The 14,458-nt window shown below is 41.7% G+C and overlaps 1 protein-coding gene across 2 annotated transcripts; it reads right to left on the bottom strand.

The window, feature by feature from the left end:
• Positions 1-2,544: 2,544 nt before the first annotated feature.
• On the bottom strand, positions 2,545-13,116 carry riok1 (RIO kinase 1 (yeast)). 2 transcript variants are annotated; one of them, XM_068709287.1, is made up of 17 exons: positions 12,936-13,116; positions 12,329-12,515; positions 8,800-8,887; positions 7,702-7,771; positions 7,578-7,620; positions 7,137-7,229; positions 6,878-6,990; positions 6,378-6,458; positions 5,843-5,929; positions 5,607-5,744; positions 5,428-5,531; positions 4,823-4,929; positions 4,661-4,726; positions 4,464-4,580; positions 3,713-3,766; positions 2,877-2,999; positions 2,545-2,781 (listed from the first exon to the last, which is right to left on the bottom strand). In XM_068709287.1, the coding sequence occupies exons 1-17, from the start codon at positions 12,986-12,988 to the stop codon at positions 2,671-2,673; spliced, it is 1,635 nt and encodes a 544-aa protein (XP_068565388.1). In that variant the 5' UTR covers positions 12,989-13,116; the 3' UTR covers positions 2,545-2,670. The 2 variants fall into 2 exon arrangements, with proteins under 2 accessions (XP_068565388.1, XP_068565389.1); XM_068709288.1 differs by lacking the exons at positions 12,329-12,515; positions 12,936-13,116 and adding an exon at positions 9,370-10,249.
• Between the last annotated feature and the right edge of the window lie 1,342 nt (positions 13,117-14,458).

The following is a 14,458-nucleotide window of genomic DNA, read 5'->3' as shown; positions in this document are numbered from 1 at the left end:
ACAACCAGCCAATGGCAGCGCTGCATTAGACCCCTCCCCCTCCCATCCTCAACTGATTCTGACTGATTACAGGAGACTTTTAGAAAAGTTTCATTTCCTGAAACAGGGGGGGGGGAATCATCAAGTCACAGGGAAGTGGCGGCACATGTCGTCGGTCAGCTGACTATGAATGCACATCCTGCTCAGACACTCTAATTCTATTGAGCTGATGGTAGTGTGTGTCAGTGTCAGGATCAGAGTCGTTGGTCATGTGTGTGTACCAGTGTTAGGCCTTCAGTGCCGTCCTCCTACAGTTGAACCTCCTAATAACCTCTTTATGAGCCACAGCTACGGTTAGTATTTGTTTCTAGTGTAATAATACACGTGTTCGTATTGAACCGTTCGGTACGAGGCTCACGAACCCAACAATACGTTTAATTAATACTAGTGTGTTTGGAAAATGAAGAAGCTTAGATTGTGGGACATATGATGTTTTCGGTGGACTGCGCTCACGTAGGAGACAACGAGCTGTGTGACCTGTGAACCCGGAACAAAAAAACCCAAAACAAAACACAACTGAGGCACCGCAGTGTGTTCTGGGAGGCTACGCTAAACTAGCTTAGCATGAAAACAACACGCACAAACACACACTACGAACTCTCCCGCAGCGTTCAACTGTTCTACTGAATCAAACAGGGCTGAAGAAATCAACACAATCCACATTCTTCCAGACCAAAATACTGACTTTATTAAAGAAAACAGAGACATGAATACATGACGGGATGCTTCGTCATTAACGGACGATGCATAGAGTCAAAATCAATGTAATGAACACAATGAGAAGAACAAACTCAAGAACCAGTCACATATATTCATAAGACAACAAAGCAACAAATAAACACGCATTCTGCTACACACTGGAGGGCATGGGCCATTCACATATTAGATGTAAAAAAACAAACGCAGTTCACTTAAAGACAAACTCCATCCTCCTTTCTTTGATTACAAAGAGTTTAATCCCACAAAAAACAAACCTATAGGTAAATAAATAAATAAATAATCTACACCAAGCAAAATGCTAAAAATGTCATAATTTCTTCCATATCTTTCAATTTGAACTCTTACTACTCCAACTATAAGTTCTGCTGGCTACCTTAAGTTTCACAATAGTCACGTGCTCGCCCACTGACCAATCACAGCACACGCTGCACCTTACTGCTGCACCTTACTGCAGAGCTGCACCTTACTGCAGAGCTGCACCTTACTGCTGCACCTTACTGCAGAGCTGCACCTCACTGCAGAGCTGCACCTTACTGCTGCACCTTACTGCAGAGCTACTTAAACTGCAAAGACTTCACTTGTCAGTCTGAAGGCCTCGGCCTCTCTTCTACCTAGAGACATAGAGGAGAACTCTGATTGGATAACAGCTTAACTTAAAACAAGCTGTGCTGGAAGCAGAGCAACAGAGGAAGACAGTAGCTGTGCAATGAGAAAATAAGATAATGGAAAACAAATATATAATACATTATGAAAAATTATTAAATTATAAAATAGCTATAACTTTGTGATTCTGTTTAGGCCAGCAGAGAAGGCTTTGCTATGTGTACGCATACATGGAATTTGACTCCAGTTTCCACTTCGCTCTCAATGTACAAACACAAGTTTACAATAAACACGAAAAAAATATATAAAAGTAGAACAGATGTAGGTATAAACATTTAACAACTATGTACAATATAAGTATAAATATATATCCCAAAAAGTATATATATATCTATATATCTATATATATATATCTATATATATATATATAGATATAGATATATATATATATATATATATTTATTAGTGCTGGGCAACGATTACAATGTTGGTGTGTATGTGTATGTTTGTGTGTAGGTGTTTAGGTGTGTGTGTGTGTGTGTGTGCTAATGTTAGTTTGTTGACTAGTTAATGTTAGTTTGTTGACTAGTATGTTAGTTTGATGACTAGCTAACATTATTTTCATGACTAGTTAATGTTAGTTTGTTGACTACTTAATGTTAGTTTGTGGACTAGTATGTTAGTTTGATGACTAGCTAACATTATTTTCATGACTAATTAATGTTAGTTTGATGACAAGTTAATGTTAGTTTGTGGACTAGTATGTTAGTTTGATGACTAGCTAATGTTAGTTTGATGACCAGTTAATGTTAGTTTGTGGACTAGTATGTTAGTTTGATGACTAGCTAATGCTAGTTTGTGGACTAGTATGTTAGTTTGATGACTAGCTAATGTTAGTTTGATGACCAGTTAATGTTAGTTTGTGGACTAGTATGTTAGTTTGATGACTAGCTAACATTAGTTTGATGACTAGCTAATGTTAGTTTGATGACTAGTTAATGTTAGTTTGATTACTAGCTGTTAGTTTGATGACTAGTTAATGTTAGTTTGCGGACTAGTATGTTAGTTTCATGACTAGCTAACCATAGCTTGTTGACTAGCTAACAAGCCTCACGGGTTGGAGGACATTAACAAAAACAGATTTCACAAACAAAAGTAAAAATACGACATGATAAAAACATGTCTGATTAAACGTTTTATTAAAAGTTTCACTGCAAACTGTTTCTTCTGATGTTTAATGTGATTGATCTTCTTTGTTGTGGTGGAGGAGTGATACACAGGAAGTCCATACAGACAAACAGGAAGTCATCATTTGCCTTTCTTCATCTTGGACACTTTCTCTTTCCTCTTCTTCACATGTTTTGGTACTTTATTCTTTCTTTTTTCTCTCTGAGCTTCTTTCACAATCTTCTTCTTCTCCTGAAAGAATCAAATAAAAAAACATTGTTATTTTTCTGCCTTCCTGTCTCAGCTGGAGGACAGACTGCTTCTACTATAGAAAGAGTGTTAAATACCTTTTTGTCAACCTGGCCATCCTCACTCTGCTCCTGCTGATCTTCCTCCTCCTCCTCTTCTTCATCCTCCTCCTCCTCCTCCTCAGAGGATGAAGACATGTCATTCTCCAGGAGAGCAGGAACCTGAGAGGATCAAACACAGTAAACCTCTTCATTTCTCCAGCTAACAGTGGAAACACATTAGCACGTAGTCGTGTTTCCATTCAAATGTGAATTTTAAGCAAAATGAGTCACAAAAAGAAAACTAATTTCAATCAACTGGTTTGGAGCGAATAAACTTTGTAGTAAACAGAGAAGAGGAAGAAGAAGGTTAGAGATACTTCTGGGTGACGCCAGAGAGGAGTGACTTACAGTAGTCGAGTCTTAAAAAGATGAATGACTTCATACAGATCAGGGTGAGAGAGGAGTAGTTTGATTCTGGAGATGTTCTTACTTGAAGAAAACAGGACTGAACAACTTTTGTGATTTGTGGTTTGTGGTTTAAATCTGAATCAAATAGTAAGTATTCAATAGTCCTGAGTTTCTGGCTGTGGACTTTATGTTAACAGACCAAGGGCCCTTTCAATGCGAGTGAATCATTTGACCATGTGGGACCATGTATATGTAAAATAAACTTGGATCTAAAATCAAACATGGCGGTACACCCGAGGTAATGTGAGATGTAGACGAATTACTGATGAGTTTTTCTTATTTCATTATATTGTGATTTTATTTTTGTTACATGTATGGTTCTCTCTGCAGGTGAGGTAAATAAGACAATATCTAAAGTTACAGTATGTCACTGTTGGCTAAGCTAAGCTAACACTAGCATCAGTCAGAGTGAGAGGTGGTCGTACCGTTTGAACTCCAGACAGATCCTTCCTCAGTCCGGTCAGCGTCTGGTACAGAACCTGAAAAACACAAACACTCATGCTGTTAACAGGTACCACAGGTTCCACAGGGACTACATGTACCACATGTGACACAGGTACCACAGTTGAATCTAATCAAGGTGTGTAAACAACTCAAAGAGAGAGAAACGGGATGCATCTGAGCTAAATAAAAGTGTGAATAGTTATATCAATGCGATATTTCACTTTTCTTTATTTCAATTAAGTTTATTTTCACTTTGTAATTATGGGATGTTGAGTTCAGAATAATTGAAATGATTTCAGCATAAAGTTGAAACAAAAAGTGAAGTTACATTTCTGAACGTAATGTGGTCATTAATAAAGGAATTAATAATAAGTTAGTTTGTTGACTAGCTAACGTTAGTTTGTTGACTAGCTAACGTTAGTTCTTTGACTAGCTAACGTTAGTTTTTTGACTAGCTAACGTTAGTTTGTTGACTAGCTAACGTTAGTTCTTTGACTAGCTAACGTTAGTTTGTTGACTAGCTAACGTTAGTTTTGTGACTAGCTAACGTTAGTTTCTTGACTAGCTAATGTAATCAATAAGTAAATCAGTCAAAATCAATTAGTCAATTGAATGGCTGTGATTTGATGCTTTTCTGTCATTTTCCATTTCTTTGGGAGATGAATCGATAATGAAAATAATGTTTCCATTCTAAAGATCTAACCATTTCTCTTTACATCTCGTGTTTCTTACGTTGTCGTCGTGTCCACAGATGGCCGACTCCTCCTCCTTCGTCCTCATCATGTCGACGTCTCTCTCGTAGTGACTCACCTCTGTCAGAGTGCGGGGGATGTAGGCCTTCATAAACACCTGAGGGTGGAGGAGGGGGAGGTTTACTATTGTAACACATATTATGTATTGAACACGAGGACGGTTGTGTTTCCTGTCACCTCCTCGTCCACTCGGTCCTGATCCGACCGCTGCTCCGACGTCCGCTCAGCTGCAATCACCATCACCTAAATAATAACACATAAAATAACACAAAGATAAAAACTGTTTCTCTACTTGTTTGTGTTTTCATGAATATAGTTTAGTACAGGAGGTGTTGAGACCTTCTCCAGGTACTGGTCCATGTTGTGGCAGGTGATCGACGGGTCGGTGATGAAGTCAAACAGCTCTCTGACCGTCATCACCGCGACGCCGCGCTTCACAAAGAACTCTGGGAAAAAAAACACACAATAAGATCAGCTGACAGGTTTGAACCCGGCAGTTCAAATCATCACAAGAGACGATATCAGTGATCCCAGAATTCATCCACAGAGAATGTGTTCCTATCACACAGCAACCTGAAGTCAATGTTCATGTGTTAAAGCTGCATTCTCTCTAGTGTCCACCAGGGGGCGACTCCTCTGGTTGTATAGAAGTCTAGTCTAAAATGACTTTACTTCTCTCTTGATTTATTCCCTCAGTAAACATTGTAAACATGAGTTTATGGTCTCAATCTCTAGTTTACAGTCTTCTTCAATACAGCATGATGTTCATTTAATACATTATGCTCCATTTAGAGTCAAACAGACCATAAAGCAGGGGATGCTTTAGGGGCTGGGCTACACAGTGATTGACAGGTCTCTAGTAGACCATAAAGCAGGGTATGCTTAAGGGGCGGGGCTACACAGTGATTGACAGACATCGTATGAACAGTAGAACACCGGCTCACCGTTGACGTTGCTGCAATCCTTCCTGAGGAACTCCAGAGCATGAGGATGGTCGTGCTCCACCGACTGGGACACGTCAATGATGTAAGCGTCTCCGTTGTGATATCTACAGACAGATCAGTGAGTTTAAGAGGCTCTTATTTTGAAGGGGTTGTGTGAGTCATGGTGTCTTGGCTCTTACAGCATGTTGAACTCGCTGAGGTCAGCGTGGACGAGTCGAGCCTCCTGGAACATCGACCTCATGTTCTGTAGAACCTGCAGGTAGAGCTTACGGGCCTTCGACTCCGACAACGCCGCGTTCTTCAACAGAGGAGCCGGCCTGACGATCAATAAACCACAGGGCCGTCAATACAGGAGGGATCAACACATGAGGGATCGATACAACGTCTCTGATCTATCGGCATGATTGGTTCTTACATGTTGTCTTTTCCGATGAAGCTCATCAGCAGAACGTGACTTCTGAGCAACTTTGGTTCTGGACTCGGGATTCCTGCCGTCTGCAGCCTGAAACACACACACACTATAAGGTTCTATTGGGTTCTATCAGCTGGTCGGCACAGGTTCTACTGGGTTCTATGAGCTGGTCAGATCAGGTTCTACTGGGTTCTATCCGCTGGTCGGATCAGGTTCTAGTGGGTATTATCCGCTGGTCGGAACAGGTTGTATCGGGTTCCATCGGCTGGTTCAACCAGGTTCTATTGGGTTCTATCGGCTGGTCGGATCAGGTTCTACTGGGTACTATAAGCTGGTAGGTTCAGGTTCTAATGAGTACTATGAGCTGGTCAGATCAGGTTCTATTGGGTTCTATCTACTAGTCAGATCAGGTTCTACTGGGTACTATGAGCTGGTCGGCTCAGGTTCTATTGGGTTTTATCTGCTGGTGGGATCAGGTTCTACCAGCTGGTCAGCTCAGGTTCTAATTGGTTCTATGTGTCAGTAGAAAGGTTCTGACCTGATGAGGTTCCTCATCTCCTTCTCTGCCCAGGTTCTCACCATCTTCCTGGGGTTTCCTTTACAGTAACCGTGACGGAACCTGCAGAACAACAGAAGAAGAACTTGAAACAGTTACTGAACCTGTTAGGACCTCATGATGACTGAGAACAGCTAATAAACTGCTGATTATTGATTATGACACTAGTTGACTGATGCCTGTTTTATTTTGAAGATGACAGGAAGTTCATATCTGTACTGAGGGGGAGGAGCCTGTGTGTTCTCCTGCTGCTGATTGGTGTTTGGAGTCAACGACAGCTGACTGTCATGTTAGCTAACATGTTAGCACAGTCGCCTCACAGCAAGAGGACGGGCCCGGGTTCAATTCTCGGGCCGGACGGGTTGGTGTGGAGAGTTGTGTGTCTCTATGTGTCAGCCCTGATATCGTCAGTGCCCATTGGTCGCCAGATGTCAGCTGGGATAAGCTCCGCCCCCTCACGAGATGATGGATGTGTGACTGACCTGAACTCTCCACTGACATATTTGTCTCGGTCTTTGAACAGCAGGATGGACGTCTTGTAGATCTTAATGGCTCTGCTTTCTCCTGCCGACGTGACGGCGTGATAAACATTAGCCTGGAACACACAAACAAACACACACACACACACACACACACACACACACACACACACATCTGTTTATAAGTAACGTCAGACTGTTCAACATCGGTTGCAATCAGTGTGTTGAGTATAAATCAGTGTGTTGATCGGTGATTTCTGACCTCCTTCCCTGTACTGATGCAGCCATTGATTTCACAGATGACTCCTCGACTCAACATCTTAAAGAGAATCATTCGAGTCCGAGGATCTAAAACCTGCAGAAGAAGTAAAGACCATCAATCAGCTGATCACAACAACAAGGGAGAGAGGAACAATCATGAAATGTGTTTGATCAGAGTTTAAGTTATGACATCATGAGGAAAGAGAAGATAAACTTTAACTCACATTCATTTCCTCTAAACACAAATTGTTCAGTGTTGCTCAAAGACACGTGTACATGAGGACATGACACATGTACACATGTACACATGTACACAACCCCCGACCCGGTGTTCATAACACAACCTGCTTTTCCACTAAAAGTCCAAAACTGTTCACCTTCCTTTATGTTTGATTCGTCAAGTAATCAATAAACTACCAGTCAGATGACTTGATAATCTCACCTGTTCCACTGTGGCTCGATCTGATTTGTCCTTCACTCTGTACCTGCAGACAGCAGCCAATCAGATCGTTAGTCACATCGGTAACTCACCTGTGATGACACTTAACAGGTGAGTTCAGACCTACGTGTCGGCTTCTTTCTGTTTCTGCATCGTCGTCACTTTATTGATCACAGAGTCGGCGAAATTCAGTTTATCTGAAACAACAACAAACAAACTGATGAGTAACAAAATCAATAGAACTGATGATTGACTTTCATTCTGTCAAAGATAAAATACTGTTTTAGAGCTTCAAGCAGCAGCAAAGCTTTTGTTCTTAGTAACAGAGAACAAAGCTTTTGTTCTTAATAACAGAGAACAAAGTATTGTTCTTAATAACAGAGAACAAAGTATTGTTCTTAATAACAGAGAACAAAGTATTGTTCTTAGTAACAGAGAACAAAGCTTTTGTTCTTAATAACAGAGAACAAAGTATTGTTCTTAGTAACAGAGAACAAAGTATTGTTCTGAATAACAGAGAACAAAGTATTGTTCTTAGTAACAGAGAACAAAGTATTGTTCTTAGTAACAGAGAACAAAGTATTGTTCTTAGTAACAGAGAACAAAGTATTGTTCTTAATAACAGAGAACAAAGTATTGTTCTTAGTAACAGAGAACAAAGTATTGTTCTTAGTAACAGAGAACAAAGTATTGTTCTTAGTAACAGAGAACAAAGTATTGTTCTTAGTAACAGAGAACAAAGTATTGTTCTTAGTAACAGAGAACAAAGTATTGTTCTTAGTAACAGAGAACAAAGTATTGTTCTTAGTAACAGAGAACAAAGTATTGTTCTTAATAACAGAGAACAAAGTATTGTTCTTAGTAACAGAGAACAAAGTATTGTTCTTAGTAACAGAGAAAAAAGTATTGTTCTTAATAACAGAGAACAAAGTATTGTTCTTAATAACAGAGAACAAAGTATTGTTCTTAGTAACAGAAAACTAAGTTTTGTAGATTAATTATTCATGTTTATATTAGTTATGTTAATTAGTTATTAGTTAAGCCAAGTTGAAGATATGAGTTATCCATTCTGCAATCAGATGAACAGCATGTTTTGACATGTAAACATAAACATTCACTGTCTCATATATATACTGTATATTTATGTATATACACATATTTGATATTGATTGGTTGTGACGATGTGTGTGTGTGTGTGTGTGTGTGTGTGTGTGTGTGTTGTTACCCAGGTTGATCTTGTGTTCATATTTCCTCAGAGCTTTATCAGACGGAGTCGATCGCAGCATCTTATTGGACGGATTCTGTCTGTTGGACTGACCAATAGCAACAAACAACAGTCAGCTGACACTTCAGAATCATGAATAACCAATCAGAGTGATCAGAGTGATCAGTGTTCAGTGTGATCAGAGTGATCAGAGTGATCAGAGTGATCAGTGTTCAGAGTGATCAGAGTGATCAGAGTGATCAGTGTTCAGTGTGATCAGAGTGATCAGTGTTCAGAGTGATCAGAGAGTGATCAGAGTGATCAGAGAGTGATCAGAGTGATCAGTGTTCAGTGTGATCAGAGTGATCAGTGTTCAGTGTGATCAGAGTGATCAGTGTTCAGAGTGATCAGAGTGATCAGAGTGATCAGTGTTCAGAGTGATCAGAGTGATCAGAGTGATCAGAGTGATCAGTGTTCAGTGTGATCAGAGTGATCAGTGTTCAGTGTGATCAGAGTGATCAGTGTTCCTCAGTTCTCCCCGTCCTCTTTCAAATTTCATGCTGTTACTGTCACTTATCCAGTCAAGCTCACCATTGCTGTTGTGTATCGCCCACCAGGGCCTCTTGGTGAGTTCCTGGAGGAGCTCGACACATTAGTCTCGCACTTCCATGACGACGGCTCGGCGCTCATCCTGCTCGGTGACTTCAACATCCAGAACGATAAGCTTGAACCTCTTCTTTCATTCCTCTCCTCCTCTGACCTTTACCACTCTTCTTCTCCTCCTACCCACAAGGCCGGCAACCAGCTGGATCTTATCTTCACTAGGCACTGTTCTACTGCTAACCTCTCTGTCACTCCCCTCCAGCTCTCTGACCACTATTTCATGTCCTACTCCCTCTCCCTATCCTCTGCTCCATCACTTCCTCCACCTACCCACATGGTTTCTACCCGGAGTCATCTCCGCTCCCTCTCCCCTGCTGATCTTTCCTCTTCTGTCACCTCTGCTCTCCCTGACCCTGAATCCTTCTCTCTCCTATCCCCTGATACTGCTACTGATCTTCTCCTCTCCACCCTAACTTCTACTTTGGACAAACTCTGTCCCTTCACCTCCAGGCCTGCACGCCCAACTCCACCCGCCCCGTGGCTGTCGGACTCAGTGCGTACTGATAGACGGAGCCTAAGAGAGGCTGAGCATAAATGGAGAAAAGGCAAACTCCCGGAGGACCTTCTTAACTTCCAAGCTCTTCTTTCCACTTTTTCCTCCTCTCTATCTACTGCTAAAGCTGCGTTCTTCCACTCTAAAATCCTAACCTCTGCTTCCAATCCTAAAAAACTCTTTGAAACTTTCACTTCACTCCTCCAACCCCCACCCCCTCCTCCTACTTCCTCCCTTCTCCCTGATGATTTTGCCAACTTCTTTGACAAGAAGGTAAATGATATCAGATCCTCCTTCTCTCAGCCCCTCTCTCCCTGTCCAATCCTGCCCCCACAGCTCTCCCTCCCATCTCCACGCCCCATCTTACCCTTTCTGGCTCCTCTCTCCCCTAACGAGGTCCTCAACCTTGTCACATCTAACTGCCCCACCACGTGCTCCCTCGACCCGATCCCTTCCCCTCTTCTTCAGTCTATTGCGACTGAACTCCTTCCTTTCCTCACCCACCTCATCAACACATCTCTTGTTTCAGGATGCTTTCCCACGGCCTTCAAGGCCGCCAGAGTCACCCCCCTTCTGAAGAAACCATCACTTGACCCCTCTGATATCAAGAACTTCAGACCGGTTTCTCTTCTACCCTTTCTATCCAAAACACTTGAACGTGCCGTCTTTAACCAACTGTCTTCCTATCTCCACCAAAACAGCTTTTTGGACCCTCACCAGTCCGGGTTCAAAGTGGGTCACTCGACAGAGACGGCCCTCCTTGCGGTGACAGAGTCGCTTCACGCCGCGAGAGCTAACTCTCTCTCCTCTGTCCTGATTCTCCTGGACTTGTCTGCGGCGTTTGACACTGTGAACCACCAAATCCTCCTCTCATCCCTCGAGGGGATGGGCGTCTCAGGCTCTGCACTCTCCCTGTTTGCATCCTACCTGACGGGTCGATCCTACCAGGTGACCTGGAGGGGGGCCGTGTCGGAACCACGCACGCTGACTACGGGGGTTCCGCAAGGGTCAGTTCTGGGCCCCCTTCTCTTCTCGCTCTACACAACATCTCTGGGTTCTGTTATTCGCTCGCATGACTTCTCCTACCATTGTTATGCCGATGACACCCAGCTGGTCTTGACCTTTCCCCCCGGTGACACCCAAGTGGAGACGCGCATCGCTGCGTGTTTGGCTGACATCTCGAAGTGGATGACGACAAACCACCTCAAGCTCAACCTAGACAAAAGTGAGCTACTGTTCCTCCCGGGGAAGGGTTTCCCGCACCGGGACCTGTCCATCACCATTGATGATACCGTGGTGACGCCAACTCGGACTGCGAGGAACCTGGGTGTGACCCTGGATGACCAACTGTCATTCTCGGCAAACATTTCATCCGTTACACGCTCCTGCAGATTCCTGCTCTACAACATCAGGAGGATTCGTCCCTTCCTGACTGATGAGACGGTTCAGGTTCTCATCCAGGCTCTTGTCATCTCCCGCCTGGACTACTGCAACTCTCTACTCGCCGGAGCCCCGGCGTCAGCCATCAGACCTCTGGAGCTTGTCCAGAAAGCCGCAGCTTGCCTGGTGTTCAATCGCCCCAAGTTCTCCCACACAACTTCCTTTCTCCGTTCTCTACACTGGCTCCCTGTAAGAGCTCATCCAGTTTAAGACTCTGGTGCTAGAATACAGGGCAGTGAAAGGAACAGCTCCTTCCTATCTCCAGGCCACGGTCAAGCCTTACACCCCCGCCCGACCACTTCTCTCTGCTGCCTCGGGGCGATCGGTCGCCCCGTCGCTCAGAGGTCCCGGCGGCCGATGGACCCGGTCACGCCTGTTTTCTGTCCTGGCCCCACAGTGGTGGAATGAACTTCCCACTGACGTCAGGACAGCGGAGTCGCTGCCCATCTTTCATCAGGCTGAAGACCCACCTCTTCAGGAAGTGCTACCCTGAGCCTTCCACTTAGTGCTTATTGTTTTCATACTAGCTTGTTTCACTTATTGTATTGGTATTACTTATAGCACTAACTGTTTCTCTTGTTTCTGTTCTTTGGCTCTGAGTTATGCTCTGCTTCATGCTCTTAGATGCTTGTTTAAAGGAAATGTACTTATGACTTCTGGTGACTAGTAGTTCTTTTGATTACCAATGTTGATGCACTTATTGTAAGTCGCTTTGGATAAAAGCGTCTGCTAAATGACTGTAATGTAATGTAATGTAAATGTAATGTTCAGAGTGATCAGAGTGATCAGTGATCAGAGTGATCAGAGAGTGATCAGAGAGTGATCAGAGTGATCAGTGTTCAGAGTGATCAGAGTGATCAGTGTTCAGTGTGATCAGAGTGATCAGTGTTCAGAGTGATCAGAGTGTGATCAGAGTGATCAGAGTGATCAGAGAGTGATCAGAGTGTGTCAGACCTGACAGCTGACGGTTGTCCTGTTGTATCGTTTGGTCAGATCTCCTCCAGCTGAACGCCACGCCCACTCCTCCTCCTCATCTTCATCATAATCTTCATCCTCATCTTCCTCCTCCTGTTGGTCTGATGGAGGCTGCTGTGTGACATCACTGGTCTGATGCGTAGCAGCAAACAGCTCTGATTGGACGCTGCAGAGAGAAAACCGTGAGGTCACAAACATCAGCTGTTTATTAAGAATCAAAGAAAACTGACTGTTTTCATTTCTGCTTTTAGAATCAGCTGCTTCCCTACCTCCAAATATGTTGTCATCGAGTGCACAATATACATATATAATATATAAATATTATTATTAATATATATTAATATTATTATTAATATATTACCATTAATGACAACCAACCTGCTGCTGACCATAATATCACCAAAACAATGTGAACATTAAGAAGAAGAAAGAGAAGAAGAAGAAGAAAGAGTAGAAGAAAGAGAAGAAGAAGAAGAAGAAGAAGAAGAAGAAAGAGAAGAAGAAGAAGAAAGAGAAGAAGAAGAAGAAAGAGAAGAAGAAGAAGACATCAACTCTCATGAATCTCAGTATAAACAAACACTCTCACCTGTCCTCCTCTACGTCATCAAACTGTCCAGGTACACAGCTGAGCACCGACATGACGTCACACACACACACAGAGACTCTGAACCAGAACTGAACCAGAACCGAACCCGATCCAAACTAGTCCAAACAGATCCAAACCTCGTCGGAGCAGCTCTCCTCATACGGCAGCGTGTTGTGTTCACTTCCGGGTCTGAACATGTGATTACGGAAAGAGACAAGGGTGTTTTAGCGAACTGTGCTCAGTGCTGCCCCCTCGAGGGTAAAACTACGTATTGCGTCATCGGTAGAAGAAGTACTTCATCTCTGACCGCAGTAAAAGTACTACTACCATAATACCACAGAAACACTTGTAAATATAATCAATAAAACATTATTCAAAACTTTTATGAATCTGCTCTTTGATTTACAGAACATGATCTAACAATTAATAATTAAATATAGATATGTGTAAATAATATAATAACTAATATTCTATAGCAGGATTGGTCTTTAAGAGCTCTATCATAATACTATATATAATATTATTATTATTAGAATCTTTATAATAATATTAGAATTATAATGATAATAACAATAAACAATAATAATATATTATTATTATAATGATAATATTAGTATATATTATATATATTATTAATAATATAATCATAATATTATAATAATCATAATCATAATAATATTATTATTATTATTATTATTATTATGCCCTGGTTCACTTTGCTGAGGAAAAGCTGAAGAAAAAAAGTAAACTGTACAGAAAACATGTTTCAAATCCCACGCCTCTTACTCATGGGGCTTATAAATCCTGTAGAAATAATTATACTCATATCATTAGATCTACAACAAATAAATATTACAGTGAAACATTTATGAAGTGCTCAAAATATATAAAAACCACGTGGAAAGTAATAAATCAGGTGCTGCAAAGAGAAAGGACTTCCCCAGAGCTTCCTTCAGTCCTTTTGGACGGTGACATTTCTCTTGACATCATCTGATATCGCTCAAAATTGTATGAATTCTTTGTAAACATTGATCATGAATTAGCTAATAATATTCCAACTTGTCATGGGAATCCACTGGATGTTATTCCAACAAATGTCCCTATTATCTCTAATTTTATGCCTCCGAATATTCAAGAAATAAATGATATAATTGATGATCTCAAAACATTTTCGGCGGCCACAACAACATTTCTGCATTTCTTGTCAAACAGGTGAAACAGTCAAACAGCCACAGTTCACATCTTCACCTCATCTTTGAAAACAGGTGTTGAGCCAGAAGATTTAACAGTTATTCCTTTGTTTAAAGCAGAAAACCTGTTGTTTAACAACTATAGACACATATCTATATTGCCTTGTTTTTCAAAAATACTAGAAAAAGGATTATGTTTCATGTAGGGTCTGATTCAATTCTTTACAAACACCAGTATGGATTCTGTAATAATCATTCAACCTATATGTCTTTACTTTACCTTGTTGATAAAGTTTTCTCTGCACTGGACAATAATAACTTTACTTGCAGTAT

Source organism: Cebidichthys violaceus, unplaced genomic scaffold, assembly GCF_023349555.1.
Source record: "Cebidichthys violaceus isolate CVI_PGR_0920_01 unplaced genomic scaffold, fCebVio1.0.p SCAF_141, whole genome shotgun sequence".
Taxonomy (NCBI): domain Eukaryota; kingdom Metazoa; phylum Chordata; class Actinopteri; order Perciformes; family Stichaeidae; genus Cebidichthys; species Cebidichthys violaceus.
The sequence above is the reverse complement of the archived record's forward strand: the minus strand, read 5'-3'. Positions and strand labels throughout refer to the sequence as shown.